The 21,819-nt window shown below is 42.6% G+C and overlaps 1 protein-coding gene across 1 annotated transcript in view; it reads left to right on the top strand.

Annotated features, from left to right (window-relative positions):
* The window catches only part of LOC120932094 (dynein heavy chain 3, axonemal-like), a 216,398-nt gene that overhangs the window by 177,072 nt on the left and 17,507 nt on the right, over window positions 1–21,819 (top strand). Inside the window, exon 7 of the mRNA XM_040344229.1 lies at window positions 20,431–20,568. Within this exon, the coding sequence (XP_040200163.1) occupies window positions 20,431–20,568 (138 nt within the window). The remainder of the gene's footprint in view (window positions 1–20,430; window positions 20,569–21,819) is intronic.

Genomic DNA, 21,819 nt, shown 5'->3' with positions numbered 1-21,819 from the left:
GGTATTGCAAAGTATTGGCCGGGGTATTGCAAAGTATTGGTGTTGGGGTATTGCAGAGTATTGGTGTTGGGGTATTGCAGAGTATTGGTGCGGGGGTATTGCAGAGTATGGTGCGGGGGTATTGCAGAGTATTGGTGCGGAGGTATTGCAGAGTATTGGTGCGGGGGTATTGCAGAGTATTGTGTGGGGGGTATTGCAGAGTATTGTGTGGGGGGTATTGCAGAGTATTGTGTGGGGGGTATTGCAGAGTATTGTGTGGGGGGTATTGCAGAGTATGGTGTGGGGGGTATTGCAGAGTATTGTGCGGGGGGTATTGCAGAGTATTGTGCGTGGGGTATTGCAGAGTATTGTGCGGGGGGTATTGCAGAGTATTGTGCGGGGGTATTGCAGAGTATTGCACGGGGGTATTGCAGAGTATTGTGCGGGGGTACTGCAGAGTATTGCGCAAGGGGTACTGCAGAGTACTGGCAGGGGGTACTGCAGAGTATTGCGCGGGGGTATTGCAGAGTATTGCGCGGAGGTATTGCAGAGTATTGCGCGGGGGTATTGCAGAGTATTGCGCGGGGGTATTGCAGAGTATTGCGCGGGGGTACTGCAGAGTATTGCGCAAGGGGTACTGCAGAGTATTGCGCGGGGGTATTGCAGAGTATTGCGCGGGGGTATTGCAGAGTATTGGTGCGGGGGTATTGCAGTGTATTGAGCGGGGGTATTGCAGAGTATTGCGCGGGGGTATTGCAGAGTATTGCGCGGGGGTATTGCAGAGTATTGCGCGGGGGTATTGCAGAGTATTGCGCGGGGGTTTTGCAGAGTATTGCGCGGGGGTTTTGCAGAGTATTGCGCGGGGGTTTTGCAGAGTATTGCGCGGGTGTTTTGCAGAGTATTGCGCGGGTGTTTTGCAGAGTATTGCGCGGGTGTTTTGCAGAGTATTGCGCGGGGGTTTTGCAAAGTATTGCGCGGGGGTATTGCAGAGTATTGCGCAGGGGGTATTGCAGAGTAATTGCGCAGGGAAGGCAGAGCATTGCAGAGTATTGCGCAGGGAAGGCAGAGTATTGCAGGGGTTAATGCAGAGTATTGCACAGGGAAGGAAGAGTATCTCAGGGGGTTAATGCAGAGTATTGCACAGGGAAGGAAGAGTATTGCAGGGGGTTAATGCAGAGTATTGCACAGGGAAGGCAGAGTATTGCAGGGGTTAATGCAGGGATGGCTGAGCAGGGATGGATGGATCTGTGACTGCAATAGTCACAGATCCATCCCACACTGCTGCTGCCATCCGCGCTCTCCTCTCACACTGTACCGATCGGTACAGCGAGAGGAGGGAGGAACCGGCGTCATCAAATGACGCCGGTTTGTTTACCTGTGATCGCGCCGTCATTGGACGGCGCGATCACATGGTAAAAGACCGCCGTTGCCGGTCAGTTACCGTGATCTGTGTAGCGCCGGGTCTCAAAGACCCGGCACGCACAGAATTTTCTATGTGCGCGCCCGAGGCGCTGGTGCAGACAAGTAAGCTGCTCTCTCTTTCCTTATAGGCTTGTTTGAAGATATCTTCACATAAATTGGGTTGACTGGAAAAAAAGAAAAGCCTATGTCAAACACATGTTTACTTAAAGTGGAACTAAACTCAAAAAGTGAACATTTGGTCTGTTATAGGAAACATTAAAGTGGGAGTCAACTCCCATGTATGATTTTCTATCTATATATTAGCCTATAATAAGGTTTACCTATAGGTTCCGTAAATATCTCCTAAACATATACCGCCTAGGAGATATTTTCTTTAAATGCAGACGTTGTCATGAGAGACACTCCATAAACAGTGACTCCCTCATGCGCAGGAGTAATGTCTTCACCGAATCGGGTGTTCATATCGCTGAAGCCCGCAAACCCGGAAGACCGGGTGAGTATCGAAGTGATCCATACTAGCACATTATGACCTAAACTGCCCGGTGCCTATTTATTTATCTATTTTTAATCGGTTTACTATCGCTTTAATAAATGTTAATTGTGCCTACCCAGTACACTGATAAATCTACTTGTTCTTTTGAATTCCTTCTGAAAAAGAGCAGTGCACTTCCTGGTAAATCCGGGTACACACTAACAGTTTTTTTCAGGGGGACGGCCCCCTGCCAGAACACTCCAATCAGCGATCTCTGTCATTGGCTAAGAGCACTGATCGGTAGTTGGCTGTCTTCTGTCAGATAGACCCACATACACAGGAGGTTTAAGTGTGCATGCCTAGGCAACTCTCTGTCAACAGTATTATATATATATATATATATATATATATATATTATTATAGTGGTAGTGTGGTACCCCAAAAGTGTAGTGACCCAGAATTCTTAACTGGACGGGTTGAGGGGCTCCAGAGAGCTTATAATGTACAGAGGAACCTGGCGTTTCAGTTTCCTCATTATTTAATAAAGTCCACTTTGAGACCTGGAGCCCAGGGATTTCGTAGAGATCTGGGTGGGATGAAATGCCGAGTCCTGGGTCCAGATTTTGAGATTTAACAGCACACTGACTGGTCAGGTGTGCGCTGGTCTATTTGTAGACACCTGACCATGGTTCTGGGCTCCACCTTCCCAAGGAGTCCAGGCTTGCAAGGGAGAACTCAGAGTGTGCAGGTGTGCACTGGAGTAGCTAGAGAAGCTGGGGAGTGCAGGCTGCACCTTAAAAACCCAGAGACCTGCGTCTGAGGTTGCTGACAGGAGTCTGGAGGGCTCCATGTGGGAGCCTGAGCAGTGGTGCTGCTGCTGAAGAGAGCCAGGTGGCTCAGTATTTTCATTTGCACTTTTGCATGTGTGAGCCAGGGGGCTGAACATACTATCATTTAATATTGATGGTGAAAGCCTCTGCGAGGGAAACCACTTTTGCTTTCATCTCTGGAACTTTGTTTGATTTTCTTTAATAAAAGTGAGTCAACAAGCCCTCAAAAGCAAACATTTGTGTGGGACTGTTCTCGCTAGTGGGTGCTACACTTAAGCTAACAACCCCCAACATTACAATATATATATATATATATATATATATATATGTATATATATATATATATATATATATATGAGTTGAGATCTAAGGTACTGCTGCTTCTGACTGCTAGTCTCAGGAGATTTGGAGTGAGATTTAGTAATGACACTGCTGTGCTGCTCACTGTTCTCCTTGATGGAGGCTCTGAAATAAACAAAGCCATTACATACATGAAAAACTACAGTGACGACAGTGACCAGTGGCCTGGGGCAGGAGAAATAGCACCACTGGACTTGCACACAGAAAACTAGGGCTTTAGAGCCCTTATGCATTATTTGTGTAATTAATTCTCAATACCTGTAGCACTGGATGCAATAATAAGATAAAATTGATTAGGTATGAAATTTACATTTTTAAAAGGGCTACACAATTTGAGCATAGGGTTAAGCTTTAAAAAGCATTCTATATAAAAGTTACTTAGTTTTCAAGGTTTCTCAAATGTAGTTTATCACAATGAAGCTTACAGCAGTAGTTAACTGCAAATAAAAAACAAAAAGAAATCCCCAGAGCATAATGTTAAAACAAAGCCTTCTAGCGGCACACTTTCAACGCTGACAGGGCTTCTATCTTTACACGGTCTACCTTTCAGGTTCATGGATTCTGGTCGTTTAACCACTTAAGGACCCCTTCACGGCGATTTACGTCAGCAGAATGGCACGGCTGGGCACATCTACGTACCTGTACGTGGCCCTTTAAGCCCAGCCGTGGGGTTGCGCGCCGCCAGCGCGTGCACGCGATCCGGTCCGAAGCTCCGTGACCACGGGACCAGCGGACCGGATCGCCGCTGGAGTCCCGTGATAGGTCCCCAGAGCTGAAGAACAGGGAGAGCTGTGTGTAAACACAGCTTCTCCATTCTTCACTGTGGCGCCGTCATTGATCGTGTGTTCCCTGATATAGGGAAACCCAATCAATGACATCACACCTACAGCCACACCCCCCTACAGTTAGAAACACATATGAGGTCACACTTAACCCCTTCAACACCCCCTTGTGGTTAACTCCCAAACTGCAATTGTCATTTTCACAGTAAACAATGCATTTTTAATGCATTTTTTGCTGTGAAAATGACAATGGTCCCAAAAATGTTTCAATATTGTCCGAAGTGACCACCATAATGTCGCAGTCATGAAAAAAATCGCTGATCGCCGCCATTAGTAGTAAAAAAAAATAATAATAAAAATGCAATAAAACTATCCCCTATTTTGTAAACGCTATACATTTTGTGCAAACCAATCGATAAACGCTTATTGCGATTTTTTTTACCAAAAATAGGTAGAAGAATACGTATCAGCCTAAACTGAGGAAAAAAAAGTTTTTATATATATTTTTGGGGGATATTTATTATAGCAAGAAGTAAAAAATATTGCATTTTTTCAAAATTGTCACAAAAAATAAAAAAATCGCAGAGGTGATCAAATACCACCAAAAGAAAGCTCTATTTGTGGGAAAAAAAGGACGCCAATTTTGTTTGGGAGCCACGTTGCACGACCGCGCAATTGTCAGTTAAAGCGACGCAGTGCCGAATCGCAAAAACTGGCCAGGTCCTTTAGCTGCCTAAAGGTCCGGGTCTTAAGTGGTTAAATCACAGCCATGGCACAGCTCTCTCAATAGACGGTATGTCGTCCATTGGGGGGGGCAGTGCGCAAGTCCCGGTGACGTTACCAGCTGCTATTAAAGTAAATATGTTCAGACCTAGAGTGCACGTGCACCTAACAGCTCCCCTATATGTGGAAGAGAACTCCCCCTCAAAGGGTGCAAGCTTACCACAGCAAAGAAAAATTGCTCTGCAAAAAACACCTTCTGGTTCTCCAGGTATTGGTAGGGCAAAACACTTCTTAGCCAGGTGACATGTAAAACAAAAATAACACAAACCAATGATAGTGCGATATTGTCTATAAATAAATCAACCTGGTATAAGTGAGTAAGTAACCAATGGTGAATGCCCGTACAATGAAGTACTGTCAAATGAACATATAAACAGAAATGAGTTCACCGCTTTTCCAATCCTCCAGGGGCCGCGCGCTTGCTGTGTGATATCAGCTGTAGCAGGATCCGGATTGTGGTTGGTGGAGCGTGGTGGAACGCAAAGCAGTATCCGGGTGTAGCGTCGCTGTAGCCACGGCCTGACGCGTTTCGTCACTTCCGACTTCGACAGAGGGCGTGGCTACACAGCGCAGTCACTCTCCCTTTGTACTCCGTCAACGGCAGGCTATTGGATGAGTACTGCCCGCCCCCCGGTCCTGATTGGTGCTAATGCTGACCGGATGGACAGGCCGACTTCAGCCTTGTTGTGTGGAGTTTAATAAAGGGGAAGGTGGAACACCAGGAAATAAACAACTACTGCATTTTAATATGGTCATGGACCGGGGTCTATACACAAAACGCCTGGCCACAATGGGCAAAGTGATCATTTGTAAACGATCTCTGCAAGCGATAATAAATAAAAAAAGTTTTTTTATATATAAAATGACAGTCAGACAGATACTTAAAGGAAAAGGTATGTTTTATACTACGGCGGTATATCACCCAATCACGGACGTTGTGGGCATATCTTAGCTACGTTTCCAGACAATGTAGCTCTATGTGATAGATATAGCAAATATTTTAATCATTAGATAAGAAAGTCCACATTAGAGTATAGTATTTGAAAATGAAGAATAGGTGGGACACATATTAAAATATGATGTCTGATAATGTATCGTTCACTCGTCACCAAAGATGCACAGCGATGCACCCCTTTGTAAAAGGGGCACATACACATGCGATGACTGAGATGAAACAAAGTCAGGAACTATCTTGAGGCATATGTAACACTTTTTTGGAGGTAATGGTCCAGAAATTGGCCTAGACGGGATGTCACAGATCCTATGCCGTTAACTATTGGTCTGGCAGGTGGGTTTAATACAGTTTAAGGTGAAATCCTTCATTACATGTAACACCACACACGTTGTATATATGCTACAATGCCCCTGCAAACTGATGTACATAGGTCGCACTCAGAATTAGAATCGCCGAGCATGTGGCCAACATCAAACTGGGGTACAAGGACCACAATGTCTCTTTGCATTTTAAACTGTACCACGACAGCAATCCTGCCGGCCTTAAGTTTTGGGGTGTTGAACATGTAGAAGCCACCTGGAGAGGATGCAATCATATAAGAGAACTTTCCAAAAGAGAAACGGAATGGATATATCTGGCCGGCACACTGGTGCCGAAAGGGTTAAATGTAGATCTTGATATTAACTGTTTTATTAGTGGTTTTTGATTTTAAGGCGTAGCTGCTATGGCACGCTTGTTTATCACATACAGTACAAGTCTCACCCTTTTATTTGTAGTGTTGAGCAGAATACGCCATATTCGATTTCGCGATATATCTCGAATATATATTCAAATATTCGAGATATATTCGCTAAATTCGAATATTCGTGATATTTTATCGAAATTAAATGATTGCGATTTTTCGCTATTGCGAATGCGAAAATAATTGCGATTTTTTGATAACTGCGGTAGGAGCACTCTGATTGGCTCAGAATATTCGTGATATTTTATCGAAATATCGCAACATGCGAATGCGATATTTATTGCGCAATTTCGACAAATGCTGTAGGAGCACTCTGATTGGCTCAGAATATTCGTGATATTTTATCGAAATATCGCAACATGCGAATGCGATATTTATTGCGCAATTTCGACAAATGCTGTAGGAGCACTCTGATTGGCTCAGAATATTCGTGATATTTTACAATACAAAATAATTGTGAATATTCGGCAAATGCGGAAGGAGCACTCTGATTGGCTCAGAATATTCTTGATATTTTACAATACAAAATAATTGCGAATATTCGGCAAATGCAGAAGGAGCACTCTGATTGGCTCAGAATATTCTTGATATTTTACAATACAAAATAATTGTGAATATTCGGCAAATGCGGAAGGAGCACTCTGATTGGCTCAGAATATTCGTGATATTTTACAATACAAAATAAAAAGTGTTTTGCATTGGTGGTGATTCTTTACTCTATCCATCTGTCACAGCCATTTGTCAATCAAACACCTTGAAGATTGAACACGTTCATGCTGCATGCTTTGGACTTTTTTTCACTTCACATATCAAAGACATTTTTATGAAAGATTATTTTTCTATTATTGGGACTATATTTCTTTATATATTTGTTTCACTGTGTATTTCACAAGTTATTTGCGCTTGCTTATTTTATAATTTGCCCACATGTCTTGTCACTAGACATATTTTTTATTCTTGTAGAGCGACTCCATTTTCTGTCTTGTATTAATTTATGTTGTATAACATTTTTGAGTTGCTGCTGTATTCTCCCCTTTTTTAAGGTATGCGCAATTTTTTCCTTCTTACAAAAAATAATAATATCAAACATACAAATATTCATAACATACACATACACAAAGCCCCCCCTTTTGCATCAGAGACAATCAGAGTTCTCCTACCACAGTTATCGAAAATTCGCAATCATTTTCGCATTCGCAATAGCGAAAAATCGCCATTTTTTTTTTTTCAATTTGGCAACATAAAAGGATCGCCTCAGCTTAGCTACTCGGCCCAGGGTCTCTAATCATACCAGCAATGCTTTTAGACGTCGATAGGATGTGATCTGTTTTAAAAATCAAATTGAAAAAATGCGAATATTCGGAATTGCGAATATTCACCGCGAAATTCGAAATATAGCGCGATTTCTCGAATATGCTATATTCGAGTCGAATATTCGCAATGCGAATATTCGTGAGCAACACTATTTATTTGCACTAGTGGCCATTTTATCAGCTTTATTAGCTTTTTTAGCATCTTTTATGCATCTTCCGTTTCATTGGTTCTTTTATAATAGCTCCCATTTTATTGGTCCTTTTTTATTAGTCTCCGCCCGTTTTTAGTCCTCCTCTTTTTAGTCCTTTTTACGAGTCCTTTTTACGAGTCCCCTTGGTTTATCAGCCTTACTATCAGCCCTTGTTTACTGATTTTGCTGTTATCATTCCTCCTCATAAGTGCTCCAATAATAAGTAGGCACTGCCTTGGTATGACATCCCTGTGCGTTATATGATGGGTTTCTTTCCCTAACACACTCTTCTCTTATGTCTAAAATCCTCGGCATATGTGCCTTATATACATACATCTATGTATGGATATAATTTTTTTGTCTATGTTTATATATGTATAGGTATTTTTTAGGGCTGTTACTGATCAAAATTTTTCTGTTCGATTAATCTTTTTTTTTTTTAATCGATTAATCGACTAATTTCGATTAATTATAACGCACATACAGATCCAACTACTTTTAGCTGATCTCCTTGCAGGCTGATTCCCAGTGCAGCTACCAACCACTGGAAAAATTGATAGCAGGATACAAAAAACACACAAAGGCAGCACTCGATGGAAATAGCATTAAAACTTTTATAGTCTTCAAGTAGGTAACCAAATAAATATTGCACTGGAGATAAAATCACTGTAGCTACATAAACTGTAAAAATGATGCGAGTAATACCAAACGGTACCAAAAGCAGTCATAAAAACATGTAGCTAAGTATGATACTGGTATAAAAATGTGTACAACGATACCACTGCTGAATCCAGATGAGGAGAGGTTAACATCAGTCGGTCGGCATGTAGATGTCCCATGAAGGGAACTATCACAACTCCCAGTGGATGGTTGTAGAATCCCAGGTTGATAGAGGGAAGTGATAGAGGGAAGTGTAACAGCCCTTGCGTGTGGCAGATAGTAGGATCCCGCCGTCATGTAGATATGAAGGCACAGCAAAGGAGCCCTTCAGATGGACACGGCAAGCCCCCGCCGGTGTCCGTGACGTTACTGGATCTCCAACGGAACTCCCTGAAGGCCCAGAAGCCAGCAGAGAGGTGAGTACCAATCAAAAGAATTTTAATCGATCAAAAAGATTTTGATCAGTCAAAAAAATTAAAGATTAATCGATTAATTAAAAGTTAATTTGCACAGCCCTAGTATTTTTATATTCTAAACTTACCCACTTATATGCTCTACATAGAACACACAACTTTGCACACAGACGTCCGTGCATAGTCTTACATATGCCTCAAGATAGTTCCTGACTTTGTTTCATCTCAGTCATCGCATGTGTATGTGCCCCTTTTACAAAGGGGTGCATCGCTGTGCATCTTTGGTGACGAGTGAACGATACATTATCAGACATCATATTTTAATATGTGTCCCACCTATTCTTCGTTTTCAAATACTATACTCTAATGTGGACTTTCTTATCTAATGATTAAAATATTTGGTATATCTACCACATAGAGCTACATTGTCTGGAAACGTAGCTAAGATACGCCCACAACGTCCGTGATTGGGTGATATACCGCCGTAGTATAAAACATACCTTTTCCTTTAAGTATCTGTCTGACTGTCATTTTATATATAAAAAAACTTTTTTTATTTATTATCGCTTGCAGAGATCGTTTACAAATGATCACTTTGCCCATTGTGGCCAGGCGTTTTGTGTATAGACCCTGGTCCATGACCATATTAAAATGCAGTAGTTGTTTATTTCCTGGTGTTCCACCTTCCCCTTTATTAAACTCCACACAACAAGGCTGAAGTCGGCCTGTCCATCCGGTCAGCATTAGCACCAATCAGGACCGGGGGGCGGGCAGTACTCATCCAATAGCCTGCCGTTGACGGAGTACAAAGGGAGAGTGACTGCGCTGTGTAGCCACGCCCTCTGTCGAAGTCGGAAGTGACGAAACGCGTCAGGCCGTGGCTACAGCGACGCTACACCCGGATACTGCTTTGCGTTCCACCGCGCTCCACCAACCACAATCCGGATCCTGCTACAGCTGATATCACACAGCAAGCGCGCAGCCCCTGGAGGATTGGAAAAGCGGTGAACTCATTTCTGTTTATATGTTCATTTGACAGTACTTCATTGTACGGGCATTCACCATTGGTTACTTACTCACTTATGCCAGTTTGATCTATTTATAGACAATATCGCACTATCATTGGTTTGTGTTATTTTTGTTTTACATGTCACCTGGCTAAGAAGTGTTTTGCCCTACCAATACCTGGAGAACCAGAAGGTGTTTTTTGCAGAGCAATTTTTCTTTGCTGTGGTAAGCTTGCACCCTTTGAGGGGGAGTTCTCTTCCACATATAGGGGTGTCTTACTTTTGAGCTGTTAGGTGCACGTGCACTCTAGGTCTGAACACCTTACACACCAACTGAGCTCACTGGGATATTATTTGTTCTTTGAGCTGGCTATATACCAACTCTATAGCGCTGTTTATCTTTTGAACTTCAGTTCACTGATTTTATAGATACTTGTTTACATATTTTTAAATGGGTTCTCCCGTTTAATTTAAATAGCTGCTTTTTATCTGACACCATTTTTCACTTTTTGGTGTTTGTCTTTTGTGCTCGGTATCTTACATTCACTTTTAACCAGTCACTGGAAAAGGTACTTTAGCGCCCCCTAGCGCCGGTTGTGCAATATTAGGCCTATTTATTGCACTCTTCTCTTTTACTAAAGTAAATATGTCCTAAATGGTGCACGTTTAGGAGGTATTTACTTTACATATAGGCTTACCTGTAGGTATAAATAAACAAGTCGACTTTACTATTGCTTTAATAACTTCTGGACTGCCACACTTACATTTACTGTAGCAGAGTGGCCTGGCTGTGCAAAATCACGTACCTGTATGTGATTTTGTGCCAGGGTTTAGGGGGCATGTGCCGCTCCCACTGTGATTGGACACAATGGGAGCCAATCATCTCTCTCATCCTTTAGTGCGACACTGCCCCACACAGTTAGTAATCACCTCCCTAGGGAACATTTAACCCCTTGATAGCCCATGATGTTAACCCTTTCCCTGCCAGTGACATTTATACAGTAATCAGTGCATTTTTATAGCACTGATCACTGTATTGGTGTCACTGTTCCCCAAAAAGTGTCAATTGTCAGTTAAAGCAATGCAGTGATGTATTGCAAAACATTGCCTGGTCAAGAAGAGGGTAAAACCTTCTGGAGCTGAAAACAATAGAGTCTTCTTCACTGCATTGGAGTAGGCATGCAGAACAAAATAACAGCAGCTTTGTAAGAAAAATTGTTGCTTCATCTCAACCAGGTATAAAATGGTGTGACAGATGCAACCCTTGGATGGCCATAATAATAAATAAAGGCATCAAGAGTAGAGTCTTCTTCACTGCATTGGAGTGGGCATGCAGAACAGAATAACAGCAGCTTTGTAAGGAAAATGTTTGCTTCATCTCAACCAGGTATACTGTAACATGGTGTGACAGATGCAACCCCTGGATGGCCACAATATTAAATAAAGGCATCGATGTCTTTAAATAAAATAGTGTCCAGTCACAGTTTTGGATTTTGACACAAAACAATGCCTTTCCAACACACAGTTGTTTATGTATAAAGACTTTGATAATTTAAAGTGTTTTCCAGGAAACATTCTAAGTCAGTTCAAATATTGGAACAACTGTACATCTGTTAATATGCATACCCTTGTGAGTTGGCTGTCCTTCTGTGACTAGTTTTCAAGTCATCTCCAGGTTGTTCCCATTGGACCCAAAACTAAGCTTCTCTTCATTAGAACCCAGCTTTCAATTTAAATTTTAATTAGAACAGACATCCAGGATACTTAAAAATCTGCTTACTTTTCATAATACCTTTTGGTGAGTAATAATTTTGCAATGCAATATTAGAAATCTACAGAAGTATATGTTTCTTATTGCTTGTGTGGTGTGTTCTGTTTTTTTGCATGGGAAAAAAAGTTTAAAATATAAATATAATATATACTCTTATTTATGGCAGACGTTTCAGTTATACATTATAGGCTCTCTGACTTTATATAGGGGTATGTATTGCTTTAAAGATTATGGGCCAGATTCACAGACAACTTACGCTGATGTATCTGTTGATACGCGGCGTAAGTTCAAGGATGCGCCGTCGCATCTATGCGCGGTATACAGGAAACTAGATACGCCTGAATTTTGTCAAGATATGACCGACGTAAGTCTCCTACGTCGTCGTATCTTGGGTGCATATTTACGCTGGCCGCTAGGGGCGCTTCCGTAGATTTACGTGTCGAATATGTAAATGAGCTAGATACGCCGATTCACAAACGTTTTGCGCCATCGCATTAAGCTACGCCGTTTACGTAAGGCGTACGTCCGGCGTAAAGTTACCCCTGCTATATGAGGCGGAGCCAATGCTAAGGTATGGACGACGGAACAGCCGTCCGATTTTACGTAGTTTACGTATGTCGTACGTGAATGGGGCTGGGCGTAGGTTACGTTCACGTCAAAAGCATTGAGCCGACGTATCTTAGGGAGTATTTGCGACGTGATTCTGAGCATGCGCGCGCATGCGCCGTTCGTACGGCCATGCATTTACATGGGGTCACGATTCATTTGAATACAACAGGCCCACTACCTGCCTACTTTGAATTAGGTGGGCTTACGCTGGCCTATTTACGTTACGCTGGTGTAAATATGGGAGCAAGTGCTTTGTGAATACGCAGCTTGCCTCTCAATGTTACGTCGGCGTAGCGCATATGAGATGTGCTACGCCAGCACAAAGATACGCAAAGGTACCTGAATCTGGCCCTATATATATATAGAGGCTGACTTAGTAAAGGCTGGTTGCTTTGGAAGGTTTTTTTTTTATATATATATTATAGCTTATTAAATGAGGTGAAGCTCTACTTACTTTTATCCTCCAATATTGGGAAAGCAAAAACACAGTTTTGTTTTTATTATGTTAATATGTTTTTTTCTAATATACTGTCACCAGAGCATGTGCAGTGTCAAAATGATGACATTTTACTGCTGTAAGTGGTGGTGACATTGTTTTTTTGTTTTTTTTCTCAATCAAAGTGGTGACATTGTACTGCTGTGGTACAATGGGTAGAAGCTCTTATATCACTGTATGTCAGAGAAGCCAGGCATTGTCTTTGATCACTGTCACAGCGGTACAATGTCACCAGACTAGTGCAGTCAGGTACAATATCCGTGATCATTGTCAAACCAGTCCCAGTGTCACCATATGGCCTAGATCAAATGTGCAGCGCTCCCCGAAGAGTGATCTGTGTTTAAATTGCTCTTTGCATAGCATTTTACAGGTAGTGAGGAGGTGTTGTATTGCCTCCTTACTGCCTGCCTTAACCACCTTGGATCTCACACAAGTGCCCCCATTCACGTGACAAAAACTTATACTGGAGCAAGCCCCAGTGTCTCTGGTTACCACCACACCAGTCACAGTGTCACCAGACCAGTGTAGCTAGAAACAGTGTTCCTAATTGCCACCACACCAGACCAGTGCAGCCAACACCAGTGTTCCCAGGGATGTATTCTGGCCTAGGCCGGCCAGCCGCCCTCCTCCCCCCCCGAAAGTGGTACCCGCGCCCTTCACCTGACTCCCGCACACAGGGCCACTATCAGAGCACTGATTAGATGTGATACGGTTTGCGCCTGGTGCGGAAGGGGCCAGAAGCAGTTTAAACAGGAGCCGTCCCGTCACCCTCAACATGCCGTGATCCTGCTGTGGCCAATGGGGAGGTAAACAGCGGGCAGAAAGCTGAGCGGCGGCACGGCGAATCCAATTAGAGCCGCTCTCTCTCTTTCTCCTTTCGGCTTACAGAGAGGGGGGGCAGCGGGGGAGATACAGACATCCCGCAGCTCTCCTCTCCCTGTCACAGCGCTGCTGCTCTATTTGCCAGAGAACTCGGCAGCAGCACTGTGACAGGGAGAGGAAAGCTGTGGGATGTCTGTATCCCCCTCGCCGCCCCCCTCCCCTCTCTGTAAGCCGAAGGGAGAAAGAGAGAGAGCGGCTCTAATTGGATTTGCCGCGCCACCGCCCAGCTCTCTGCCCGCTGTGTACCTCCCCATGATTGGCCACAGCAGAGGGCCAATCACAAAACTCTGGGGGGGGCATCATGGGAAATGAAGTCGCTGGCCCCAGTGTGTCCATAGACACTAAGCTACAGCCCCCAGTATGCAAGCACTCTGCTGGAGGGAGGGGGAGTTATAAGAGGCGCAAAAGAGAATACTGTGCTTGGGAAACCAGAGAGGGAGCCACACTGTACCCCGCATCACCAGAGAGCCGCGATTTACCCCATGCCACGCTGTACTCCGCGCCACCAGAGAGCCACGCTGTTCCCACACCACCAGAGAGCCACGCTGTACCCACACCACCAGAGAGGTAGCCACGCTGTAACCGCTGTATCCGCACCACCAAAGATGGAGCCACACTGTACCCGCACCACCAGAGCGAGAGCCACGTTGTACCCACACCTCCAGAGAGGGAGAAAGACAGAGCCACTGCCAGGACACTTGTGAACAGCATCTGACCACAGATTTTCTATTGGATTGAGGTCTGGGCTTTGACTAGGCCATTCCAACACATTAACATGTTTCTCCTTAAACCACTCAAGTGTTGCTTTAGCAGTGTGTTTTGGGTCATTGTCCTGCTGGAAGGTGAACCTCCGACCTAGCCTTAAATCACACACAGAGTGGTACAGGTTTTGCTCAAGAATATTCCTGTATTTAGCACCATCCATCTTTCCCTCAACTCTGACCAGTTTCCCAGTCCCGACTGCTGAAAAACATCCCCACAGCATGATGCTGCCACCACCCTGTTTTACTGTGGCGATGGTGTTCTTTGGGTGATGTGATGTGTTGGGTTTGCGCCAGACCTAGCGTTTTCTTTGATGGCCAAAAAGTTCAATTTTAGTTTCATCAGACCAGAGCACCTTCCTCCATACATTTTGGGAGACACCCACATGCCTTTTTGTAAACTCAAAATGTGCCATTTTGTTTTTTGTTGAAAGTAATGGCTTTCTTCTGGCCACTCTGTCCTCTTCCCACGGCATCCCTCTGTCCTTTTCCGACGGCGTCCCTCTGTCCTCTTCCCACGGCGTCCCTCTGTCCTTCACCCATGGCATCCCTCTGTCCTCTTCCCATGAATATGACAGGGCGGGTCTTAAAGAAGAAAGGGTGTGGCTTTGAAAGGAAGGGGTGGGTCATATTTAAATTAGGGGGTGCGTAAGTTTAGCCAGGCCTAGGGCAGCACAAAACCTAAATACACCTCTGAGTGTTCCTGATGTAGATGAGGCCCTGATATAACCTCAGGGCTAACCCATTCTGCCGTTTGATTCAAATTAATAAGGTGAGATATATAGATCAGACAAGGAAACTACATCTGCTCACCTTTCAGCTCAGTCCCAACAGAGGGAGGCCTGGAGCCTGCTGGCTCTTTTTTAAAACCACAGAATCACAAATACATCCCAGCCCCTTATTACCCTCCCCCTCCCTGTGCCGTCTGTAGCACATGGCACCCTCATAGGTCAGTTCATATAGGTATGATTTCCTCCCACAAGTCCATTCCTGGGAAGGCTGCACACACATCCAGTGTAAAAAGTTCATTCAGCTCTGCACGTTTTCTTCCAAGCGTCACACGGGGGGGGGGATGGTTTTCCTCTTACAACTGAGTCCATACAGAGCAAGGAACGAGAAGGGGGTTTTGGAATAAAGCCATCTAGGAATGCAGTAGGGGGGGAAGGACCGGAAAACACATTTGTAACATGAGGGAAAAAAAGGATGTCAATTTTGTTTGGGAGCCACGTCGCACGACCGCGCAATTGTCATTTAAAACGTGTCAGTGCTGAAAGCTGAAATTTCGCCTTGGCAGGAAGGGCGTATATGTGCCCAGTAAGCAAGTGGTTAAGCAAATCAAGCATGGCAAAAACACCAGCCATTTGGATACCACATGCTTGACAAGGCATTTACCTCCCACCACTTAGCCCACTGGCAAGAGCACCTGAAAGCCACACAAAAGGGATGCAATTCTGCTCCTACTCACTCCTCATCTTTTATTTCTACCCCTGCTATACCTCCTGACCTCTCAGCAGCCTCCACTGAAAGGAATGATCGTATAGTGAAGGGTGTCACAGGTCATTGCAGCACATCTGGCAGTAACACACCACCAGCTGTAGACTGTAGCAGAAAAAATTCTCTGCCACATCTGCTGCAACGGAAAAAAAAAGTCACTGCCACCCACATGCCCAGCATCTAAATTCAAGCTTATTAAATCTGCTGGCTTTACAACTCGTCTTTTTCGTCTTGTGGATTCTGCCCCTTCCGAGAATTTGCAGAATGTGCTGTACCACAAAGGCAGGTTCCCAGTTTCTATTTCTTTTTATATTTATTTTCCAGCTCCCTACCATCACATGGAAGGCAATTTTGTGGTATCATTAGGCAAGGCAGTCAGCCACAAGGTCCACATTACTGCTAAGTCCTGGCATGTGGTCCAGCAAGCATGGTCAGGGACAATATAGTTTGTTCACAGCACACTGGGTAACTCTGCTTGCAACTCAGAGGATGCAAGACCGGGCTCAGTGCTACAGCTTTTCAGGTGGTCATACACAGTGTTCGGTTGGCTGAAATTCAGCTGGAATTCCACCTGCCCGTAAACCGCCTGATTTGTGACATGCCACCAGGTGGAACTCATCTTTGGTAAAGCTGCTGTGGCTGCACATGCAGCAGGGGGCTGTCAACGAGTACCTGTGTGCGCATGCGCTGCGTTTACATCATGCCAGCTTATCAACATATAAGCTGGAGTGACGTTTGTTACTGTTCATGAGCAGACCCATCTGGGACATTTTTCGATGGCTGACGTTTGTCAAAATGAGTCAGTCCTGGATTAGCACCACTTTCGGGCTGGGAGGTAATGCTCTTGCTTGGTTCCGTGATTTTTTAACAGCTCGCACCCACCAAGTAAAGATGGGCTCTTTTCTATCTCCGATTACCACAGTAGAGAATGGGGTCCCCCAGGGATCCGCCCTGTCCCCCATTCTCTTCAACGTTTATCTTAGGCCTTTACCCGACATTATTGCCAAACATGGTCTCTGGTTCCATCTGTATGCGGACGATGTCCAGTTGGTAGCTGATGATCTAACTTACCCTGACATGCCCTTAAGATTGGCAAATTGTCTGCGCGATATTTACCACTGGATGGCCATCAACAAATTGTGCCTTAATGGTAACAAAACAGAGGTCATGATAGTTGGAAAAGGCAAGACCGACTTTCTTCAAAATTGGCCCACTGAGTTGGGCCTGATACCAAATCCGAAAGATAAGGTGACGGTCCCGGGGGTTATCCTTGACGAAAAACTAAGCATGATTCCCCAGGTCAGACAATCGGTTTCGAGAGCCACTCATTTTCTACGACTCATCCGCAAGGCAAAACACCTCCTGTCCCAAGACCAGAGGAAAGACTTAGTCCAGGCACTAATTATTTCTCACCTTGATTTTTCAAACGGCGTCCTACTAGGCATTCCCTTCAAATGGACTAAGAAACTGCAGCTGGTGCAGAATCAAGCAGCTAGGCTCATCTATAATCTCCAAAAGCAAGATCACATCAGTCCTGTGCTCAAAGAACTCCATTGGCTCCCTGTTATAAAACGTGTCGATTGTAAAATCCTTTGCCTGATCTACAGGGGCTACCACCAGCTGGGCCCACAGTTCCTATCAGATCTGACCCCACACCAAATACCTAGACGCTGTCTCCGCTCAGCCCTACTCACTGGCAATACCGACAGGCTAATTTCCATAGAAGGAAAACGGATTGGCTCCGCGGGGGCTACTCCCTGGAACCAAATCCCGCTTAACATTCGCATCTCCCCAAGCCTATATACGTTCAGGAAGAAACTGAAGACCTGGCTATTTTGCCAAGCATTTCAATCCTAGGCCAATTTTTTCTACGTTCATCTACTTGCTGATTTCTAGCCTTTTTTCTCCCTCCTTTTTTATTTATGCTTCCCTCGCCAGAACATCCGGGCTTTTTTGTCACAAAGCGCTTTGGCACCACCGACTGGTGGTATATGTGTGCTTCCCAAACAAATAGTAATAAATAACAATAAATATCAAACCCCTAATGCCGATTTCACTGATTAGGTGTTATTGGAATCGTTGATTTTATCTTGAAGTCATTTTTTGGTATAGGTTTCATGGGCACAATTAACTCTCAATGACCTAGTTTTCAGCATCAAATTTTAATTTTTTACAGCAAGACTAAGTCTTGCTTTCTTCAACAGTACCTCTAGAAAGTTAAGGGGTGAAGGCACCACCAACACCCAAAGGCCAAAATTTCCGCAACTGTTTGCAACTGTTACTCAAATTTGAGTTTTTTACATCAAGGCCAATTTTTGCTTTCATGAAGACTACCTCTTTAGGGTAACGGTGTGAAGGCAACACCAACACCCAAAGCCCAATTTTTCTGCACCTGTTACTTCTATCCAAAGTCTGCAAAAGGGACACCAAGCTCTATCTAAAAAAAAGTTAATCTTGGCCTTAGTGTACTATAATTTGGCTTCTTCACATAAGGCTTGCTCACTGTTATTTTCATCTGCCAAAGAGACACCAGATATTATCCAGAAAACTCTAATCTTGTTCCGAGTGCACTAAAATGTGGCCTTATCATACAGACTGGCTCCCCAAGCCATTGTTTGCTAAGTAAAGAAAGCTTGCAGGGAAAATAAATGTAAATGTGATTTTTTTTCTTTATAAATGTCACTCTTGCTGCAGCAGGTTCTATGAACAGTACAGGCAGACTAAAGGGTCCCCCTTAATTGGCACTATATTTAAAGGATTTTTTAATTTTTATTGTTTCAAGTTAAGAATCACTGCTCCTTTAAAAACAAAAAATGTTGCATTGATACATGTCCCCAGGGCAGTACGACTACGCGGGCCACCATATCCTTTTTATGGCCAAAAACTTGCATATATGCCTTCAAAATTGGCACTTTTTCCATTTCAGTTCCCATAGACTTTAATAGGGTTTGCAGTTCGGGTCCGAATTTTTGCAATATGCAAGAGTTCTGGCGCAAACTGAACCGGGGGTGTTCGGCACATCTATTGAAGTCTACATTATTTCTTTACTACAAGATACCTAACTTTTGAAGAGTACACTCAAAAACTACTTCTTTCACTATAGGCACCTATACTGACCCTTTTCTTTTCTTTTTCTTTGGTATAAAGTTAACCACTACATTGCCTATCAGGATCTAAATAGTGTGCAGCATAGGATCATTTCATTTACCCCAAAGAGTATATGCATGGAGAAAGATATATTCTCCTTATGCTTTAAAATGGCCTAATCCCTGTATGGGTTTTTGCAACCTTACAGATATGAATACCTATACAAGTACATATTCCAAATTCTACCTATTTTCTGAAACACTTTTTATCTGTTATTTTTCCACAACTTCTCATTGTTTGGATAATGTCAGCCTACCGTAAATTGGAATTCAGGGGAGAAATTATCAATGTAAAGGAGGCCCCTAATATTCAGTGTCAGTTAAAAAATCCCCACTTACATTAGTTTTCAGTGTAGGCTGTAGATTAATCCACCACTGCTTAGTGCACAAGGAACCCCTAGCAACACTCCAGAGATCCTAGTTGAGAAAGATTGGTCTAAGCTCATCTCCACGTGGTTATGATAATCTTTCTTTATTCTAACTCACAGGGTTACAACTAATTAAAAAAAAAATATATGCATTTAAGATCTTGGATAAATGTGTGCTTACCTTCACTGTTGGTTCTTAAATAGAACACCAAACAGACTTACTTGGAGTAATATTTCCTGGAATTTGGAAGTTAAAAAAATATTTTCTGTCAAATTGATGTCCACCCCCTGCCTGTGGTTGAGAGATTATTGTCATTAGTTAAGGAAGGACAACATGTGGATGGTATGTCACCCCGAATAACAAGCTCATCACTGCAAGCTGTGAGATCAGTGTGTATTATACTTGAGATTGCTGTGTAAAATTACTTCACATTTACAATATGCCTAGTTGTGTTAACTTCAGTTATGAGGTTAATATGTTTATCATCAAAAAGCACAAATTGTTCTATACCTATAAGCTTCATAGGCCTAAAGCATTTGTGTACTATTTTATTTGTTTCCTAAAACAGCTGAAACAACACAGCCCCTCTTTATTTTATAGATTTTCATTTTGACACATCTCCAGAAACCATCCACTGGAACGAATGTATACATCTAAACCTTTTCATCCATGTTTCCTAGCACCTATGCAAAGACTGTTATTGTAACTCTGGGACTGACAATCATAAAAACACAAAACCACCAAGCTATCATCCCTTTAAAATGTGAACACTAGAAAGTCTTTGTGGATTTTTGAAAATTACGAAATAAAAGAGTTTATTTAAAACTAAAGTATTTATTTAGTATATATTTAATGTTGTCATACAAAAATAATTAATGTTAAAGTAGTTAAATGCACACACAAATATCATGGATCATCCAGAAAATATTGTATAGTTTAATTATGTGCCTAAATATATAAAGATTATGGTTAACACAATATCTAATATTATAGGTTCTGTTTCGGACTGTTGCTATGATGGTGCCAGATTATACTTTAATTGCTGAGATTTCTCTGTATTCCATGGGTTTTGTCGCAGCACGCAGCCTTGCTGCTAAAATTGTAGCTACATACAGATTATGTTCTGAGCAGGTAAGAATCACTTGTTTTTTTAATAATAAATGTAAAAAAATATACACAATAGAATACAAGACAGTAGGAAAACATAATCATTTATCTAGCCCACCCATGGACAGTAGAGCTTTTATTTGTGGTTTCTACAATTTTTCAGCCATGAATATCAAACTTAAAAACCATGGAGAAATACATAGTTTGACTAGAACAGCTCTTAGCATCAAATTACCGTAAGCAGTCAGTTAGTTTAGTCCTTTCTCAAATAATGAATTGCAGAGCTTTAAATTATTTTGGAATTATTCTGCTGTTCTTAGCTTGCATTGTAGGAATAAGTGTGAAGTTAAAACTTATATTTGAAGATGATATAATAATAGTTATAGATCTAAGCTCATGAAATTTAAAAACTTTGCATATCAATACCAACATATATACAACTAAAATAAATATATAGATGGGGCTGACCAAAACCAAACCTAAGGTTCAGCATCCTACAAGTGTAAAACATATTACAGACCAGTTCAGAGTCATCCAAACTATAGATTGATTTTCGCTTCCTGAATCATGCGAGACTACTAACCATCATGCTGTTATTGATACTACACAAAATTTTATACCAGTATGCCATGACTGTCTATGATTACAATGTGTATTTATACTACTGTATGTTTGTACCTTTAAAATGTTTAATAAAAATATTTAAAAAATAAATAAATATAGATGTATAACTAAGAGCCTCTCCTTCCTAAAGCGGTATTTAACTCTGAACCGCATATTAGCATATTATGGCAGACTTAGCTCAGCACTAGATGGTTTTGTTTCAAAGCTATCACTTCTGTTGGCACGTATATCTGGGTTTGTGTTCTTGGGCTGCTTGAATGGCCAGGACATGATAATGTCAATCCTGTGCATGTGTTCGGAAGCCACCATCACAACACTCAGTGTGCAGTGTGAAACTAACCTTATTGACCTGAGATGAAGACAGTATGTATTAAATGGTGCATATTTAGGTGATTTCCAAGTTACACTCAGGTAAGTCTTATTATAAGCTTACCTATAAGTTGAAGTTTAAAAGAAGAGTTAAATATCAATTTAATGCCAGAATAAAGACCTGAGAGAGATTTCAAAGAATTTTGTGCGTATTTGATAAAATTTGGAAGGTGACAGTTTTTTGTGCAGTCAACCCGTTTTTCTTACTTTTTAGCAGTATTATAGATATTTACCCTAACGTTCGGTCAAGCTAACGGAAACAAATCTTTCATTGGTAGAGTA

This window comes from Rana temporaria, chromosome 3, assembly GCF_905171775.1.
Source record: "Rana temporaria chromosome 3, aRanTem1.1, whole genome shotgun sequence".
NCBI lineage: Eukaryota > Metazoa > Chordata > Amphibia > Anura > Ranidae > Rana > Rana temporaria.
This window is presented reverse-complemented; position numbering and strand designations above follow the sequence as displayed.